This window comes from Suricata suricatta, chromosome 14 (genome assembly GCF_006229205.1).
Source record: "Suricata suricatta isolate VVHF042 chromosome 14, meerkat_22Aug2017_6uvM2_HiC, whole genome shotgun sequence".
Lineage (NCBI taxonomy): Eukaryota > Metazoa > Chordata > Mammalia > Carnivora > Herpestidae > Suricata > Suricata suricatta.
Window position 1 is genome coordinate 58,501,690 of NC_043713.1, and position 20,649 is coordinate 58,522,338.

Consider the following 20,649-nt stretch of genomic DNA (forward strand, 5'->3'; position numbering starts at 1 on the left):
GGCTCTGAGCTGTCAACACAGAGCCTGACGTAGGGCTTGAACTTAGGAACAGCAAGATCATGACCTGAGCCAAAGTCAGATGCTTCACCAACTGAGCCACCCAGGCGCCCTTAGGCTGGCAGACTTCATTTAGCCCAATTGAAATGACTGCACTGGCGTGGACTCAGAAGGGTCTTTTAGATCGGGTTCAGACATGCATTTAAGGCCTAAAGAATGCATCTCAACTCCTCCATTTTCCCATTTTAAAGTTGTTTTTCCCCTCAATACACTTAGCTCAGATATTACCATGATATTCACTGATGGTGACTGAACTTCTAACTATGCCCTTGTGCATGAAAGGAAGCCTGCGGAGAAGGCTGGTACCAAGTTCACGTTAGTGCCCAGTCACCTTGGAGCTCAGAGTTTTAAAGAACTCTGGAAGACACAGGGTGACAAGCTATCTATTGATGAAGCCAAGGGTATAGGATGTGCCCTTACCCTCTACACACATGCAACCACACACGCCCATACCCCATACACAGATTTAATCCAGGGCCTATTCAAGCCTATATTCCAAAATTGGGTTCTATGATGTTTTATCATGCCACATTTGTATCTTTCCCTGAAGGGAAAGGAATGAAGACTTCTCTCCCTGTTCAGGGCCTAGTGTGTGCTAATATCTCATAGGAGATACAGCTATGAATATGTAAAGAAGTAGAAAATTAACAAGCTGAATCTCTCTCAGTAACAAATGCCAGTCAGGGAATTAAAATAGGGGGATACGACTCTGAGTGGCTAATTTAGATTGCAAGGTTAGGGAGAGGCTCTCTGAGGAGGTGGCATTTAAGGTACGATGTCACAAAGTCATCAGCCATATGAAAACCCTCTTCAAGAACATCCCAGATGGAGGGGAGGGCTGGTCAAAGATTCCATGGTATGTTGAGAAAGAAGGCATGCATTTCCTGACTCTCTTCCTCTTCCACCAGTTCACCCTCTTAGCTGTCAGCCAGCTGATGAGCCTGCTTCCCACCTCACTGAGAGAGGGGGGGTGAGGCCACCAGCATGACAAGGGGGCCAATGACATGCTGAAGACACAGCACACACCACAAACCACCACCCCTTCCAAGTGGGATATGCGTGACATTCCTTAGACACCCTTGGCTCTCCAGGAACAAAGGAAAGGGAAAAAGAGAAAAACAAATGGCTAACTGATAGAAATCACAGTTTACAAATGTCTCAGTAAACGACAAGAAAAAGTCAATCTTATCAATAACCTGACTTCCAGAAACCCATGGACTCAGTTAAGTGAAGCCCTAACATCACCTTCCCTCCCTTAGTGATGTGAACTAAGGCAAGAGGAAGATGTAAATAACATTAAATGTCTTTATAATCTGCAGTCCAGTGACAAATACTTGAGGCAAATACACAGTATAACATTCCTCCAGGAACCCCCTACTGTCTTAGTGTTAGTATTTTGCTAGAGGGAAAACCAAGGAGCTCAACATAGCAAGGCCTCCAGTATCTTAAGAGTCCTCTTGAGGATATGAAAGTCCCTTTGGAAATCTCCCTTTTTCCTTACCTGGCCCCCCAATTCCATAGTATATGTCACTCTTCACAACCCCAGTGCAGCTCTTTCTGCCCATGGGTCCTGTCCCTGTGCTTTAATAAAATCACCTTTTTGTACCAAAGACATCTCAAGAATTGTTTCTTGGCTGTTGGCTCTAGACACCCCCCTCCCACCCCCACCAATCCAAAACTGCATCAATCACATCAGCCTACAGAACTACTGCTCATCTGTGCAGTGGGCACGCAGGTCCCCCTGGCCTATAACTGTGGATGAGCCATATGCCCAGGGACACCAAGGAGAAGGACAGTCCCAGCATCCTCCCCTCTCCCCTACATCACCTAATGCTCCCTTTCTCCCATATCTTCCCATCAACAAACAAACATGCCTCATCATCTCCAATACACACCCCTGCCAAACCACATTGGCCTCTCAAAGTGACTCTCCAAGAGTTGGGCTAAAAACATGGCATCCCTTCCCCTACACCTAATTTTTCTCAAACTCACTCTAACAGAAGTTTGATCACCAACCACTCCTCCTATTGAGGGCTCCGATGTGGTCTGTCTCACATGGTGATGCCAAGGGAGACCACAGCTAGGAGGCTATTGCTGTGGTGGGGGAGATAGGAACTTATGGAGCTGAAGAGAGGTTCATGTCTTTGCCGTTTGTCTTCAAGGTCAAGTCAGCAGAGCTCGCTGGTAAAACTGATGTGGAGGGTGGAGGGACAGAGGAGAAGCAAAGAAAGTTCCTGTGTTTTTGTCATTATTGAGGAGATGGGGATAGCCAAGGGTAGAGTGGGGTGGGGGAAATTCAGTTCTGAGATGCCCACCAGGCATACTTGTTGGAGGTGTTACAAGAGCAGCCAGCATAGGAGTCTGGAATGCTGGTGGAAGGTGGAAAACTGGAGAGGTCTATTTGAAGTTCAGGGATGTAGAGAGGGTTTTAAAGTCAGGGGTCTGGAAAGATTACCTGAAGAGAATACAGAGGTTGACTGGCTCCCCAGGTACCGCCATATCTAGAACTATTCTGTCTCTCCAGCCTTATCCTCATTTCTGCCTAGAAGCATTCTGGGAAGGCAAGCATGTGGAGAATCCAGAATCCAGACTCTCTTGGCTGAGGAACATGCTTGGCATGTGTCCTATGCCATGGGATCCCTTCTCCAGCTCCTAAGCCCCCCGGGCTCCCATACCACCTCTTCCTTTCCACCTGCTCCAGCTCCCCCAAGCAAAGTTTCTGTGGGACTCCATCCACGGAGACTGTTGATATGGGGCCCACACTGCCATCCACATACAAACGCCGTGCTCATGGGGCATGTGTTGCTTAATATTCCCCTCACAACAAGGCGGCCCATAAAAATCTTCCTTGAGTAAGAAAGTTTGGCCACAACCTTCAGTCAGCACACTTGCAAAAGGAGACGTGGAGAGATACCACAGCCAGAGCTGCCCGGGTCCCAGTCAAAAACACACCCCTAACTTTCATAATAAACGACTTGCTATTCAATTGCAGAACTGCTGCGGATATAGATGATATCAAATAGAATTCTCTGATCAAGACTTTGTGAGGTTAGACAAATGCATTTCCTCGACCTCTCTTGGGTGGGACGGGGGCCTCTGTGACTTTTATAAACATACCACTGTACTGGAGGGTTTTTAGCATTTTTGTACCGGAATCCCTGGGGCCCTCAGTTGGAAACGCTTTCTAAACCTGCCAAGCTGAGAGGGAGCCGAAAGAGAGCCAGGTTGGCCTCTGTGAGCCCCCAGGCTGGGGCCAAAACAGCCATTAGTCATGGCAGGTCTGCTTATTAACGGGCAGGCTTTCTCTTCCTAAATGATTCGTCTGCTGAAGTATAAACACCAATCCTCTGGAATAGCGTCCACTCACTCAAACGTATTTACTAACAAGCAGCCTTGCTTATGGGAGCTCTCCCGGCACTGGAACGTATCTGGATTCCAGCCTTGAAGCTAAGAAGGAGCAGCTATAAATGAAGATTTAATTCCCTTGGTTCCTGAGCTATCTTGGAAATGAAAGACAAAGAGAATCCTTTACAGTTTAGAAGGGCCAATAAAAGATTCCATATTACTAGTGCCCGTGTCAACATCTAAAACTTACTTGAAGACATGTAAATCCTTTAACTTGCCTTTTCATAAAGTTCCTGACTTCGAATGTTCCAACATGTATTATGATAGAACCTCACATTTCACGAGAGGAAGTTCTCACTGCTCTGGGATCAACTGCATGCAAGGTCCTGCTGAACCAAGCAGCCACCGCATCTCATCCCACAGCTGATTTCCACATGGCCACATCCACACTCGGCGCAGCGCCAGCAGCCGTTTCCACTCAACTGGGACAGGGAAGTGCCACAGGGAGGGGCACACACATGCATTTTCCTTTAGTTTCCAGCACTCCAGTGATTCATCCTCGGTTGGGGTTAGTCCTGGGAATCTTTAAAGGGACAGGTATCAACCTTCAACTCAAACTTCTAAACCAGAAATTCTGGGAGTGAATCTAGGAATCTGTATGACCAAAGAGTTGCCGTATGTGATTCTGAAATGGCCAATCTAGAATTGGTGCAAAGCTTACCTCTGCAACCCCATCAATTGATTCCATGCTTGAAGACTAGTGGATGCACAGGCTAGGCAGCCTCCCTTAATTGGGAGATACATCAGAGTAATTTATCTGCAATCTCTTTCAGTCAACTTTTGCATGTTTAGCCCAGAACTTCTAGTCAGATGAATCCACTTTCTTCTTTGTGGCTAAGAGCAGGCTATTAAAAACATTTCAACGGGAGTATATTGAAGTCACAAACAATGAGCCAAAGATCGAGGAGGCAAAAGGAACATTTTTTCTAAAGTGTCATGAGTTGTCCATTCATTGTTTATTATTAAAAGTTAACAATTTATCTTTACAGAATGGGTTTATCTCAACAGAAGAGCCCAAGGAAGAAAAAGGCAAGTGTGGAGCCTCTCTGCAGAAGACGGATACATACCACAGGCACAGGGTTGCCGGTGAAGTGAGCGGAGAGAGCCCCGTCTCTATGACGTCATGTATGTTACGTAAGCCTAAAGCGAGAGCATCGCGCAGATAGAGGAAATATTTCGTTCAGTTGCTACCCTTGTTCTAGAAAGCTTATTTTTCCAAACTTGTGCAAACCCTGGAGCCTGATGCCACCATGCCCATTTCTCGGCCTCCTGGACACTCCGATTCCACAGGTCTGGGATGGGCCCTGCATCGGAACCTTCAAAAACTTCCCAGGTCAAATTGCCAAGTTAGAAATTGCAACAGTCTTTGAGAATTACCTGAACGTCATTTGAAAGGGAAATGAACAAGAATGGAGAGTAGCCAAGTGGGACTGAATATTATTTTAAAGGTTTATATCTTTAAGGTTTACTTAAAAAAAACTCACTTAATGGAACACCATAAAACTAAGTCAGTATTAAAATACACAAACACACACACACATCCTGACATCATCTACTCAGTTTGTCTTTGGTTGTAGAGATTATTAACTGACTCCGAACCATCCATTTTCTCTTTTAAGAAGCAGCCGAGTTTAGTTCTTCTAATGGGCACACCCGCTGCTCCCTCTAGAAATAAAGAATTCAGGGAGTGATAACAAAGCAGCATTTTGAGGGCACGCAACCCTTCCTGTTGCTCCAGTTTCCTGAAAGATTCAGGACCCATAGAATTCCTTCTGATGGACTGAGATGCAAACAAAAAGCATGTCTTTGCTATTAAAATGTTGAGAGGCTGAGCAGGGCTATAGCTTCCCTGGGATCTACAGTATTTCTTCCCCATCCTCCCTGCCTGCTCCTCCCTCTTCTCAGAACTTTTCCTGACCCTGAGCTCTGCTCTGAGCACTGTGCAAGGTCCAGAGAAGGAATCTGCCCTGGGACCCCAGACTTGAACTCACGCAGAGGAAATAAACCAGGTATATATAACTGCTTATATGATCCTAAGAACATTGAGAGGGGAAAGGGGGCTGCAGCTGACCACAGGGATTTGGAATGCCCAATTCCAGTTATCCCCAAAGCAAACACGATATTGAAAAAAAAGAGAGAAAGAAAATATCTTGGAAAGCAAAGAGGAAAAAGCAAAGATCAGTCCCTGTTAGATATTAGTTCTTGCCCATCCTGGCACATAGCAGCTACTGAATACAAAAGCGTGCCCATGGACAAATACACATCCTTTTGTGCAGTCACGGCAAGGAAAGGCCACTCAAGACAGGTGTCTGTGTTTGCCCTGGCCCTTCCAAGTGCTCTGATAGTTTGTGGTTTGTGGGAGAAGCAGCCCTTTGCAAACAATCCCCGCCCACGACAGACCCTTTACACTTTGTTGCTTTAGTTTTATACTTTGGTTTGCATTGTACAAGCTTCCATATTAATCAATCAATGCTTAACCAATTAACTTGATACGTATATGAGTATTACTATGTGTACAATTTCAGATCATTTTGCTAACTTAAGATTTGCTGCAACAAAAAACAAGACAGATGTGATGGTCTCCCTCAGAGAGCTTACAGTTTACTGAGGGAGACAGAAAGCAAATAACAAAAAAAGCATTATGTAGAATAACTATAGATTATGATAAATGTTATGGGTTCAACAATGTGAACACAGAGATAGGGAATAATCTGGAAGGCTAGTCAGCAAAGGGCTCTCTGTGAAAGAGGTCCCCTGGTGATGGTCACCATGCATTAAGCAGGGAGTAAGCCACATGGCAGAAGGGAAAGGGTTGGTTGGTCTGGGCACAGAGAAGGAGGCAGTGTGGGCACAGCACAGAGCAGGGAGTGGGGCGGGGCACAGGATGAGGATGGAAAGGCAGGAAGTACCAAAGCCCTCAGGGTTAGGAGCCTGAATTTTGTTCTCCTTTAATGGGAAACCAAAGAAGTGTTCTACCTAAGGAAGTGACACAGTTCCATTTATAATTTTACAAGGATAATCCAGATGCTATGGCGTGGTATCAGTGGGGTAAGGTAAGGATGAAAGCTGGAAGTGAGGGGAACTGGTTGGAGGTTACTCCGTGGTCTAGTTGAGATGTGGGAGAAGCACTGTGGCAGTAGAGACAGAAAAGTGAATGGTTTAGACAAAAGGCGAAGGGAGGACCCATAGGACTTTCTGATGGTAATGGATAAGCGGCCCAAGGGACCCAGTGTCATACTAGGGCTTGGGGCTCCAGCAGCTGTGAACGGTGCCCCAGTTAACTGGGTGGGCAGTCAGCAGGCAGACTGGTGGGGGCAGGGCTGGGAGGTCTTGCTCCTGCCCTCAAACACCCCACTGATACTTTAAAAGAAACATGGGCAATTCAATGACATTAAGTTGGTGATAATTCCATATCAGGGGTATTTGCTCTGAGAGAAGGAGTGAGTGTGACAGGGACCCTCTGGAGCAGGAGCAGGTGGCAGGGGTGAGGCACGTGGGTTCCTTCCATCACACATGTGCCCAACTGCGCTGCCCTCGCTGGATGGGCACCGGGCCTGCAACTTCCCCGAACAAGTTCCCCTTGTGGCTGTTTTGTTGTTATTTGCATGTCAGATGCACAAAATCACCTATCGAATATTCCAAGTACATAACAAAATATTCCAAGAATTCCTAAAAACATTGATTTAGGTGTATCCTTAAGGGTAAAAGTCTACTTTGAAGCTTTGATTTCTTTTATAATGTTTATTTATTTCTGAGAGAGAGAGAGAGAGAGAGAGAGAGAGAGAGAGAGAGAGAGAGAGAGGGAGACACAGAATCCAAAGCAGATTCCAGGCTCCGAGCTGCCAGCACAGAGTCTAATTCAGTCTCGAACCCACAAACCATGAGATCATGACCTGAGCTGAAGTCGGACGCTTAACAGACTGAGCCACCCAGGTGCCCCTGAAGCTTTGATTTCTTTTAAAAAAGCAGAGATTAGGCACACACTGTTAAATTGTTGTTAAATGAACAAATGGGTGAGAGAAATGAAGGTGTATTTAATTTGAAATTGTTTTATTTTAATAATTTAAAAATACTTGAGCTATCTTCCTAACTGCTGATTCTTTCATTTATTTTTACTATCAATCACATATTCAAGTCCATTCTAGGCAAAGTTCACTCAATTAACATACTGTCAATAATAGTACGTCCCTGTCACATGGGTATGGCCCCCATGCGTGTTCCTATCAGAGGAAAGGATGAGAGGGACTCCATGCTCTCACCTTGTGTCCAGGGAGATATAGCTGGAAGTCAGTGGGGGATAAATTTAGTCATGGATCTAAAGTTAACTTGGCCCTGTGATCCTTTATCACTCAGACTGTAATACTGAGCTTTCCTGGAGTTTTTTGAAGACAACAGTCCAGTGATTTCCTTCAATTAAAAATTTCTCTCTATTTCAATGAGTGGCATTTAAAATCACCACCATTAAAGGTTCCTCCAAGTTGTAAACATGTTTAACCCAGAGAAGGCAGACCAAGTGTGCTGCATTTTGGGGGACACATGGCAGTAAGTTTTCACCCAGTTTCTGAGAGTGACTTTGAGCTGCAGCAAAAGTCATAAAGCACACGGCTTGTAGGGCCACCAGACAGTTGCCTGGCTTCTTAACATTCCAAATGCCACCGTGTTTCAGATGAGCATGTCTGTATGCCTGAAAAGATAGGATCTAGAAAACTTAAGGCAAGTGATTTTGGACTAAATCTCAGGGGAGATGCTGAATATTTATTTAGAAGGTGACAATATAAAAGATGGATTCTTTCATTCTTTGTTTTCTGTTCTTCAAAAAAGAAACCATAACTTGAACCTCAAAGCTGAGACTTGAGACATAACCCAGAGATAACTGGTCATTTTATGTGCCAGGATGTGGATGCCATTGGAGCCTGGAGGACTAGGTTTTAGAAAGAAGGGCACAGGTTTTGAGGCTCAGAATGAATTTCCAGATAACATTAGCAGGATCCAAATGTTGCGTCCCTGAACTTTTAACAGATGGCAGATGACTTATACTGAAATATTCTTTTTTAAGTAGATTAAAGGAAACTACTTTAGAGAGAGAGAGTGCGCGCAAGCAGGGGAGAAGAGCAGAGGGAGAGAGAGAGAGCGAGAATTTCAATGCAAGGCTTGATCCCATGCCTCTGAAATCATGACCTGAGCCTAAATCAAGAGTCAGATGTTCAAACGACTGAACCACACAGGTGCCCTTTGAAATATTCTTTTTATGATTCATATATTTAAGCAGAATGAATCATGACTAAAATTCCTATTTGAATAAACATATAATTTATCATAAATTTGGTTTAATAACATATTAAAATACTATTTGCTTCCCAAAACAATAAAGCCTGAAATCTCATTAAACAGAAAGAGCTAGTAATATAGAAATATACATGATAATAGCACTTGGTGAAATTATAAAGTGTTTGATTAGCAGGAACCCTTTTCTATACAATTTAATTTTGAGAACTCTATTTTTTTTTTTTAAGATTAGGAATCTTTCTCCCAGTTATGATTTGTAGATAAAAAAATGAACAGATAAACAAGCCCACAGATGTGTCAGTTAAAAGAGAACCGTTTCTGGCACTTGAGGAGTTGGCGCCCTCACTGAGGTCTGTGCTCTGTGCAATGCAAGAGCAAAGCAGATCCTCCCACCCGCTGACCTGCCCTGGGGGGCTGGGGGGGGAATTCTGGGATTTGTGATGCCCTTTAAAACAACCAAACTTGAACCTCATTATCAAGTCCAGGAAGATTAGGAAAGACTCTGGAGTCTTCTCCAGTTGCCAGTTTAAAACAATGCTGGATTTGAAAAGAAAGTCTCCCGGCACCAATGGATTAATCTTGCTATTTCTCTATTGAGATAAATGAAAGGAGAAGAAATGCCAGCAAACAGTATTCTTTCAAAGGATCCTCAAAAACCAAACATTCTATGGTGCAAATGTCAAGATTTATAAAAGGGAAGAAATATGTTGGGACCTACCAAAACAAAATAAATTCCCCGACTTATTTTGGCTCTGTGCTTCTATTCTTTTCAGACTTGAGCAAGATTGGTTACATGCTACAAATATTTCCTTGTGGAAACATCTCAGAAGATACACACACCAGTCTGCTCCTCCCTGGCCACCTGGTGGGCTGGAATGTGCTAGGAGAATGGAAATTAATATCTAATTGAGGCCAAAACAAATTTAAATGAGAAAGAAATTGACCTTAAAATAATATTTAGTATTTTCAAAGCCCCAAATAAATACTATTTAGAGTATATATCAATTTATTTAAAAATTTTTTAATGTTTATTGTTTATTTTGAGAGAGAGAGAGAGAGAGAGAGAGAGAGAGAGAGAGAGAGAGAGAGAGAGCATGCGCAGGGGAGGGGCAGAAAGAGACAGATACACAGAATCTGAAGCAGGCTCCAGGCTCTGAGCTGTCAACACAGAGCCTGATGCAAGTCTTAAACTCCTGAGCCATGAGATCATGACCTGAGCTGAAGTTGGACACTGAAACAACAGAGCCACCCAGGTGCCCCAATTTATTGTTATTTTTAAATAAAGTCATTAATAATATAGAGAGTACAGATATTTCAACGAATTTCAAACAGGAAGGAGGTATCCTAAGTGTATCTTTAAGAACTGTGAGAAATCAGGAAAGAAACATGATTTTGGAATTAATCCATGCAATGGTTTTGTGTTCTCTTCTTCACCAGATGTGTGACCCCAACTATAACCTGATATCCGTGACCTTCCATCAGTCAAAGTAGGCTTTCCTAGTCCTATGGAAAAAGAGCATTTGTCCTTGGGGACAGAAGTTCTTTTCATAAGAAGCTCTGTGATTCATTTACGGCTGTCTGTGACCAATAAGAGACTTTTACTGAGTGGGTTGGCCTCAAACACACCACCCAACTTAACTTTCTATCATTCTAAGAGGACTCTGAATTTGAAACTCTTTTAGTAACTTTCCAACTGGAGAAGAGCAGGAGGAGGAGAGCAAGTAGCATCATACTAAGCAGCCCAATGAGCAGGCACTGCCCTAACGTGTGCTGTATGTGACATTTCATTTAGTGACTGCAGCAACTCTATGATGGAGAATTTTGATCATCCTCATTTTGCAGAAGAAAGAGAACAGACACATTTCTCAGCAGCGCACCGCCGCTGTTAGGTAGCTCCAAATCTGCCTTCTGAGTCTACTCAATTTGCAATAAATACCCTTTACCCTCTACCCATAATATGAGGATAACAGAAAAATAATCTCGCCTTTCTAAATAATAGTAATAAAAAAGCCTAAGTCTGGAGAGCTCAAGTTCCTGGGTTTAGTTTCACCAAACTTGGATAATTTTTGGCAGTAATTACTGAAGCCAGATGATTTTCAAACCTGTAACTATTATAAATGAAATTCAAATGTAAAACTAGACATCAAAATATTAAGTTCTGCCTTAAAATTGTAAAGCCAACAAGAAAAAAAGGCACTTTTATAATTTTACCCATTTTTAAGACACTGATAAGTCCTGCACAGTTTGTAAAGTTAAATGATAAGGTTAGTTGCTATCTTGCTATAAGTGCTTTTTACACCACATGCTTGTTAACGTTTGCCTTAAAAAAGGCAGAATATTGATATGGAATGTGATCATTTTTTTTTACCCATAATGATTTTAGGTAGAAATATGATTTCTAGTCTGTATAGATTTATTGAATTCTATCTCCACTTTCTTTATTGTTTTGTTTGTTTTTTTTTAATTTTTTTAATGTTTTATTTATTTTTGATACAGAGAGAGACAGAGCATGAGAGGGGGAGAGGCAGAGAGAGAAGCAGGCTCCAGGCTCTGAGCTAGCCGTCAGCACAGAGCCTGACGCGGGGCTCGAACCCACAAACGTGAGATCTGACCTGAGCCGAAGCCGGAGGTTTAACCGACTGAGCCACCCAGGCGCCCCTATTGTTTTGTTTTTAACAACAAGGCAATTTGCTACCTATTTGGAGGCACATATGTCATTTGCTATAACTGGGAATTGTCTTCCTCGATGCCTTTGTATTACCATTCTCAAAGTAAGAAATTTCAATTAACTTCAGTTTTGGAGGTTAAAGTTCTTGCCCAACTTCTGAGTAAAAACATTTGCTAGTTGTGTCTCTTGTGTCAAATGTCCAGAATAAGTCTTTTTAGTATTTTTTTCCTTTGCAAATTTCATCTTTCAATTAACAAATCAATTACTTTTTAAATCGATGTCACTGAAACTCACATAACAAAGTACAGTGTTAGAACAGAGCAGTGTCCTACCGGATCTGGGGATACTGACAAGTTGTCTAACTTGCTCTCGGACATGGAGTGAGATCTGATGTGCCTCCTGATCCTCCTGAAACTCTACTAAAACACATAGCTAAAAATTAACATACATTTTCCTCATTATTTTTACCTTTTTCCAATTCTTACGCTTTTCCAAAGGTAAATATATTTTTCTATGGATTGCTTTAAAATAACAATCAGGGTGCCTGGGTGGCTCAGTCGGTTAAGCATCCGGCTTTGGCTCGGTTCACGGGTTCGAGACCCGCGTCAGGCTCTGTGCTGACAGCTCAGAGCCTGGAGCCTGCTTCAGATTCTGTGTCTCCCTCTCTCTCTGACCCTCCCCTGCTCACACTGTCTCTCTCTGTCTCTCAAAAATAACATTAAAAAATTCTTTAAAATTACGATCAAAGCATGCTCTGAACACAACTCTACTCTGAAGAGCAAGGTACACAGACCAGAAAGCTTCCATTCAGGGAGTAATTACTTTTTTTTCCTCCTAAAACTACCAGGTGTTATTTCTCTAAATATGTTGTAATGACTAAGGTATCTAGACAACGGATCACAATATAGTGAATTTGAAAAGTTAACCATCTGAGATAATATTAGATGAGAGTCTAAAAAGAACACCAGGTTGGGGTGAATGTCTCATGAAGGGTAGTGCTCATGCTCCTTGAACAGTCTCCTCATGGCCAAGGTGTGGAGGAGACTGCCTACCCATCAGAACTACACTGGGGGCGTGGGGGGATCTGTGCAAAATAACTTAACATTGAAGCCAAGCTCCACAGAGACTACGTGTGATGCACATTTCAAATCTCCACAACTTATTAAGGATCAAGGTTCTCAGATATCCCTCAGAGGCATGTATGACGTCAGATTTACCAATTCTTCATGGTCAAACTCTGAGTTATATTGTGCTCCTTCTTCCATCACTGGTTTCTGAACGATGTTCCTGCAGACGAGCCAGATGGTCAGACTGGCAATGAACATCCCGATGTCAGGCACAAACACTCTGATCCCATTGCCAGCGTCAGCTCCCTTCAAGCTATAGAGGAGGAGAAAGGGAGGAAATTTAGTTGTTTTTCTATTTCTATGGTTACACTATCTTAAAGTATTTCTGAATCTTCTTGATGAATTTTTTAAAAAAGGGATCCTCAGTTTCTGCCTAGAAGGTCCTGGAGAGCTCTCCCTCCTTCTCAGAGTCTTACATAATCTACTAAGATTCTGGAAAGTTCCAGGATTTCACTGGAGTTTCAGAAATATGATAAAGGATTCTAAACCAATTCTCACTCCTAATACATGCTAACGATCCATATTGTTATTAAATAAGCCACATGGGCAGTACAGATGTAGGTGTCTGCAATCTAGTTGAAGCACATTCTTAGCAGGTAGGAGATATTTCACCTTAGATGAAAGCTAGAGGGAAAAACAGAGAAAATATTAAGGCAACCCTTGAATGCAGGATCTCTTTGTTATTTTGAATACTCAGTTGATTTTGCTTTCTATACTGTTCCAAGAAAGGTAGATCGAGTATGTTTCTTCCTTTAACTTTGGAGAATGGACAGTGAACTTAGAATTGGCAGATGTGGGTTCAAGTGTAAGCCCCACATTGACAAACTGCATTCGCTGGGGAGCTTCCCACGGCCATGCCTTCCCCCTCCATGACGCAGAGGTACTACTCTCTGCCTTCTTTAATGGAGTCAAACAAAAGTGATTCAGTGTTTATCAGCGATAAAACTTGTTTAGGAACTAAGCATGTGATCCAATACATACTGTATTCATTTATATTATATACATTATATATTTTGATAAAAACAGAAAATCCAGGGAGCCTGTGTGGCTCAGTTGGTTAAGTGTCCAACTTTGGCTCAGGTCATGATCTCATGATTCATGAGTTTGAGCCCTGCATCAGGCTCTGTGCTGACAGCTGAGAGCCTGAAGCCTACTTTGGATTAAGTGTCATCCTCTCTCTCTGCCCCTCCCTCACTCATGCTCTGTTTCTCTCTCTTTCAGAAATAAACATTAAAAAACACAAAATATAATAAATAGCAAGATCCTCATGGTCTTGTATTAAGAGGTTGATATATATTATTTCATCCAACCAACCACCATATAGAGTAAGGTATTATTATTTATCATCCTTTTACATATGAAAACAAAAACAATTAAGGCTCCAAAAGGTAAACTTAATTCCCTCCAGCACACAGAGAGAGAACAGAAGTATACTCAAGCTCCCTTTAGGTCCAGATTTTATGTTCTCAACCACTGGGTTCTCTTGTGTGTGGCTTTCCCTTCCAGGCTTCCTCTGTTCCTAGACATACATATTGACAATTAACAACACTAAGCTCATACTATGTTTTGAAAATGATCAGCTTGTGTATTATATCATTAGTAATTTTTTTAAACTCACCGACGATTTTTAAACATCACCATGTTCATGATCTGACAGCAATGAACTATTCCACTACTATGGAATATGAGTGTGTCAGAGGTATTAAAAAATGGAAAATTCCTTTCATTTGGAAGAAGAGTAAGAGAATTCAATTAAGAAAACTACCCAAACTAAACTTAACAGCATGAGATCTAATGATTAATTTTATCTCAGGAAAAAGGGAGAGGTTTGTTGTATATTTTAAAAGTGATCGAACAGTGAAAACGAGAATAAGAATAAAAAGAAAGAAGAAATAAGAAGAAAGAAGGGGTCCAGGAGAGAGGCCAAGAAACAAGCCCAGGCTCCTGTGGGTGTCTGCTGTGCGGGGATAAGGTCAGGAGACCGCCAGTCCTAATCAGGTGGATTTGGAGGAATAGATTGCTACAGCTCTTTCCCAGGAAATACATTGACTGTGGCATTTTAGGAAGAGCACAACCAAGTGGAGTTGAGGGGTAATTAATTCTTAAAGGAAAGGTAACAAGGACTCCAGATCTGGCCTCAGCTGCTTCTTGACTCACAGCACGGAGACTGGGAAGTCAGAGCAAAGCCTTATGCCTTTCCCACCTGTGGACTGGATTAAGCTCCCAGTCTACAGTCACTTTGAGGCAAGAGTCTCAGCTTTGTGTTTCTTGGTCCCAAAAGACACATTTCATAGCATACATATATCACGGGAGTAAATGAATGCTATTTGCAAAAGTAATCACTCCGCTCACTGTGATAAAATTCAGCTACTAGATCCAGGATTGGGCTGTGATCCCGATTTGCAATGAAATCATTCAGCCACAGAGGTGCTAACCTATTAACTACTACTCTTGGCCTGCTGAGTTAACAAAGCAGTGCATTCATACTACTGTTGCAGAAACAATGAAACTCCTGAAGAATCTGAAGAGCATGTACAATGAACTGGTCACAGTCTAACTGATAGGACATTTGGGGATCGTCTCATCAATCAAGTTTCCTTCTTCGTTGTTTAGACCCGTGTCTACTAAAGTACACTAATCAGAATGTTAGTCCTCATAAATGCTGTGAATTGATCATAATAAGACAAAATAAAAGAAAACAGAGCCTTTGGTCAAATAAGTGTTAGAAAATCACAGTGCATATTACTGTAGTAAAAAACTTGATAAGTTATGCTGCAAAACAAGAAATTTGAGTTTTTATTTTATTTTTCCTTCCCTTCCCCTATGTTCATCTGTTTTGTTTCTTAAATTCCACCAGCAGTGAAATCATATTGCATTTGTCTTTCTTTGACTGACTTACCTCGCTGAGCATAATACATTCTAGTTCCATCTACATGGTTGCAAATGGAAAGAGTTCATTCTTTTTGATAGCTGAGTAATATTCCATTGTACTCCTGAAATCAATACTACACTATATGTTAACTTACTTGAATTTAAATAAAATCTTGGAAGAAAAAAAGAAGATATCTCATTTATTTAAGTCTCTGTTTCCCAAATTTGTTTGACCAAAAATCATCTCTTAAAAGTTTTATCTAATATCTATTACACTCTTAGGAAATGCTTATTGGTTTAGATTTCTGATCCAAATGAATAAATAATTTAGAAACTGCCCAAATACATGGCTCATCCCCTATATGTTTGATTTTTAATAGGTCTCAAATGACTTTAGAAGTCAGTGGCATCTCGGTCCATTCTCTCACCCAAATGTCCAATTATCCATCCATTGACTCCGTAAGTCACTGAAATTATGAAGCTGGAAGATAACTAGAAATAGTCCAGTCCTCCTCATCTTACAGACTGTAAATTAACAAGGGGAAAGGTTAAATGATCGACTCAACTTCTCACTGCAGGGCAGTGTTTCTGTGCCAAGCTGTCTGATGAGTACAGCCAACGGTCATTGCACCTGTCCTCGTTCAGGTAGTCCGGCACCTGTCTCTGCCTAGTGCAACAGGCTCCTTGCCCACACTGCTCATAAAATGCCCTGTTGAGGGTCACTAGTGATCTCCTAGCTATGAGGCCCAAATGACCCATTCTAATGGTGGACCCATCCTACTCCACCTCTGCACTGCACTTGACAAGCAAGATCCGCCCTTGCAGCTCTCAAATCTACTCCTTGGTTTTCTCACCTCTCTCTTCCAGTTATCTACCTACCTATTGATGTTCTTGAAGTCTCACATTGCAGGGAAATCCCACCAGGAAATACCAGGTGTGTTGTGTCCACCAGACTCTTCTTTTCTGCTCTAATATTGCTGAGTCTGCAAGTTTCTACTCTTCACTCATGTCTCTTTTAACTCTACTTGATAGACCTGGATGACTTATCTATCCTCCAGGCTCCAGGCAGCACCAACATGATGACTTCCAAATCTACATACCCTGTCCTAACACGTCCCTTGAAACATACTAACAGATACCCATTTTCCTACCTCTAGAGCCTTTAAAACTAAATGTTATCTTTATTCCAAAGTCTGTTCTTCCAGTGATATTCCTAACCTTGAAAAATGGTGCTGTTATCCATCTAGCAGCCAAGACAGAACCTGGACCCTACCACTCTCTCACTGAAAACCTGGAGGTTCTGTCTCCATACTCTCTCACTGCCATTTTATTCCCACAGCTCAGTTCTGCTCCTGGATGACTGGAATAGCATACTTATTATTTTGTTTCAGGTTGTCCCCTCTGCCAACCAGGTCTCCATGTTACTACCAGAGCTTAAGTTTTAGAAGCATAACGTCGAGCATGTGAACTGTGCTGTCTACAGGAAAGGTCCATATACCTGAGCATGGCATATGAGGCCTTCTGGGTTCCAGGCCTGGCTGCCCTAACTCTTGCTAAGATCTCCTTGTACCTCAAACTCCATCCACCTTGAATGCACGCACCCAGATTCTGCAAGTGTTTTTCCCTATGAGCTACTACTGTGCAATCTTCTCCCATAGGCAAGAATGTCCTTTCTCCCACCATATTTTTATATTCTGCTCATCTCTCAAACTTACTTCCTACATCTCCACTGTGAACCCCTTCCCATCACCCTTCTTTGACCACTCCCTCCTTTAGAAGCCTGCTGTACCTTGCACATCCTCAATCATAAAATGTTTAATATTTTATGTCACTCACATATTTACCAAATGAGAGCTTCCTATCTACTTCCTCTCTGTATCTGAGAACTATATATGTGTGTATATATGTATAGGTATGCATGTGCATTTATGCATGAATGTATCTACATATATACACATATATATGCATATACATGTGGCTCAGTGTACACACTGAATAAAGGCTGGCAGAATAAATGCTATCTCCAAATATTTACACTTTGCTTTGTATCGTAGCAGTTTGTGCATAGTACTGCTGAGGAATTAGATGAGATATTTTAGTTCACTTATATAATTTTATTCAGGAAAAATAAAATACAAACCCAGACAGGCAGAAATGTCTCTTTGTCTGGGAATAGCTAGAAATCAGAAGCCCATGAGTAGTCTCAGTTACTTAGACACAGCAATGTAATTGTCAGAGCTGGACAACATAAGTCATAAAATATATACATGTGGTTTTATCACATACATATGCTGGTGAAAACATTTCTAGAATAAGAGATAGGAAGTGTATCTAATGAAAGTTACATGGCTCAGTTTGGCAGAATTTTTTATCTGTTCATTAAAAAAAATATTTATTAAGCATGTACCATGTGCCAAGTACTGTCCTGGCAATTGACTGTTGGTTTTATGGAGATATGTAAAGGAGGTAATAAAGTCAGAATGATGGATCAACGTTGGGCCCAACTGGGCTTGGACTTCTGGCAGAGAATTCAGACCACTAGAACTACTGAAGGATTTGGAACAAAGGAGGAACATAGTCACCAAGGGAACTGAGAGACTGTAGGAGAGACTGTGATTTGGTTGTAGGAAGTGGGGCAGGTAAGCAGTGTTTTCATGGTAAGTTTGAGGTGTAGCCAGAGGCAATATTTCATGCTGGGAGCCACATGAGATCCGTGGCTGACAGAGAAATAGTGGCTGAAGGAGTAGTTTTGAGAGTTTTCTTCCATGTGTGTTGGCTAAAGTCAACAAAATAAATTAGATTTCCTAGGGATGGGGCATTGAATAGAGGAAATTTTTGTATACGGCTCTCTAAACTAATTATAAGTATACATACCGGGCATTTAACAGAAAAATCAAATTTTATTTCAAATAAATTCTGCATTTGAAATCAGGCTAATCACGTTTTGTGTAGAACTATTTTAATAAATTAATGAGGTGAATATATACGTTTCCCTATAAAATGTTATCCTACATAGCGTTGCTTTCCAGACATACAACAATTATATTTCTCATATATAAAACCAGACATGAGACTGCTTAAACCACTGTGTTCTCTTAAAAAGGCAAACATTTTCTCTCCAATCGTGCTATAGTCACACTGAGCTTATTTGTTGAGAGTAATTATACCTCTTGGAAAGGAATTGAGGGGGCGCCTGGGAGGCTCAGTCAGTTAAGCTTCCGACTTTGGCTCAGGTCATAATCTCACCATTCATGAGCCTGAGGCAGGACTCAGTCTCTGTGCAGAGAGCTCAGAGCCTGGAGCAGCTTTGCATTCTGTGTCTCCCTCTCTCTCTGCCCCACCCCCACTCACCCTCTGCCTATCTCTCTCTGCCTCTCTCTCTCTCTCTCTCTCTCTCTCTCTCCCAAAAATAAATATTTAAAAAGTTTTAAAAAAGAAAAGAAATTGAAGAAGCTGGAAATAGGGAGTAACCTGCATATCCTTCAAGAAGAAACTGGGGGCACCTGGGTGGCTCAATGAGTTGAGCGTCCAACTTTGGCTCAGGTCATGATCTCACAGTTTGTGGGTTTAAGCCCCGCAATGGATTGTGTGTCTCTCTCTCTCTCAAAAAATAAATAAAACATTAAAATATTAAAAAAAAATAAATAGGAGACGGTGATAAAGGAGGGCACTAGCTGTGATGAGCACCTGGTGATGAGACACTACACTGTGTGCCTGAACCTGATATTACAGTGCATGTTAACTAACTGGAATTCAAACAAAAATAAAAACACTACAACAAAACACAAAATAAAACAAAACCCCAAAACAGTTACTATAGAATCCACTCCTTTTGCCATATGGCTCTCTTGGGCAAGAGTCTAAAAAATACTCTAGAACATAGCATCAAATCCAAAATCCTCTCTGTGATGTTCAAGTTTCCCTATCTTTAAATTTATGACCTTCTTCTAGGGACCTCACCATCCTATGACAAGGACATATTTATTCCAACTTCTGGACCTTCGTGATGCAGTTTCTATCAGTGTGAAGTTTCACCCTCGTCTCCACTTGTCCCAATCAAAACTCACGTGTGTGCTCTTTTGAATGTGTTGATAGAAACATTGGTGTAACTGATCAGACATTTATCCACTGGTCTCACTTCCTGTCCACTTTTCTAGGCATTTGAGAGCTCCCCTTGTGCTTTCTATTTATTGATTTTTGTGGCCACAAAAAGGCCACCACCAAGGTAACGTCTTGGTGAAATCCCTTCAGAAATCTTTTCTTACTGATTGTCAAAAATAATGATAAAAATACAGTGACCAAGAACTTCCTCCATTCCTTTCTGGTGAACTGCATATGCCCATCTCTTGTATTTGTCTTTTTCTTACTTGATTTCTCTGAGCCCTCAAAGGACATTCTGTCCATCACCACCAACACTAATTCCTATAGATCACTGTTTGGAGTCTCCACGTCACTTACTCATAATAAAGGAGAAAACTCCATCGCAACGTTCATAAAAACAGAACTGCACCACCACCTGGAACATATCCTGAAAGTGGCTTGCCTTCCAAGTTAAAACCAAAGTATTGGTCACACTGACCAGCTGGTGAGCCACCAGTTTCTGGCAGAGGCGGGGTTACAAGGACAATATTAAAACCAGTCAGGAGTCTTCATCCTTAAACCACACTGGCAGTGCACACAACGTGCCACATCAGATGCTCCCTCTCACTTGAATTACTGTGTTGAATGGCTTGGGGAAAATGAACTAAGATTAATTTTGTTAGAAAGAAAGACATGCAATGCATGGCTGCAACCAACTAGCATATTTATCCTCTTCATAAACACTGGATCTGAAAAAAGCAAAAGGCTTTGTGTGTCACTACTGAAAGCTAACATGGAATAAAGAAATCAGCATGAACTTTGGACTTAAAGACCTTGAATTGAACCCCATTCCTGTTAATTTAATTCAACAAATATGTATGAGTATATATCAGCCCACAAGGCATTTTGCCGGGTCCTAGGCAGACAGTGCAGAGAAAGACATGGCTGCAGCAAGGAAGAAAGGCTGATATGAGGCAAATAAATTCCTGCAGATGGGTGCATGCAATATTATGCATGTGTAGGAGAGTCAGCAAAAAAGAGGGAATAATGGATTCTATTTGTCAAAGAGACAATAGGGACTGTTCCCTTAGTTGAACAAGTCTGAGATGGGTTTTGAAGGATGTCTCAACTAGTGCGGTGTGTCTGGGGAATTAC

The 20,649-nt window shown here is 41.8% G+C and overlaps 1 protein-coding gene across 1 annotated transcript in view; it reads right to left on the minus strand.

Moving 5' to 3' along the window:
- PIEZO2 (piezo type mechanosensitive ion channel component 2) overlaps window positions 1-20,649 on the minus strand; it is a 444,879-nt gene that overhangs the window by 182,228 nt on the left and 242,002 nt on the right. The window contains exon 8 of the mRNA XM_029922540.1: window positions 12,634-12,796. Within this exon, the coding sequence (XP_029778400.1) occupies window positions 12,634-12,796 (163 nt within the window). The remainder of the gene's footprint in view (window positions 1-12,633; window positions 12,797-20,649) is intronic.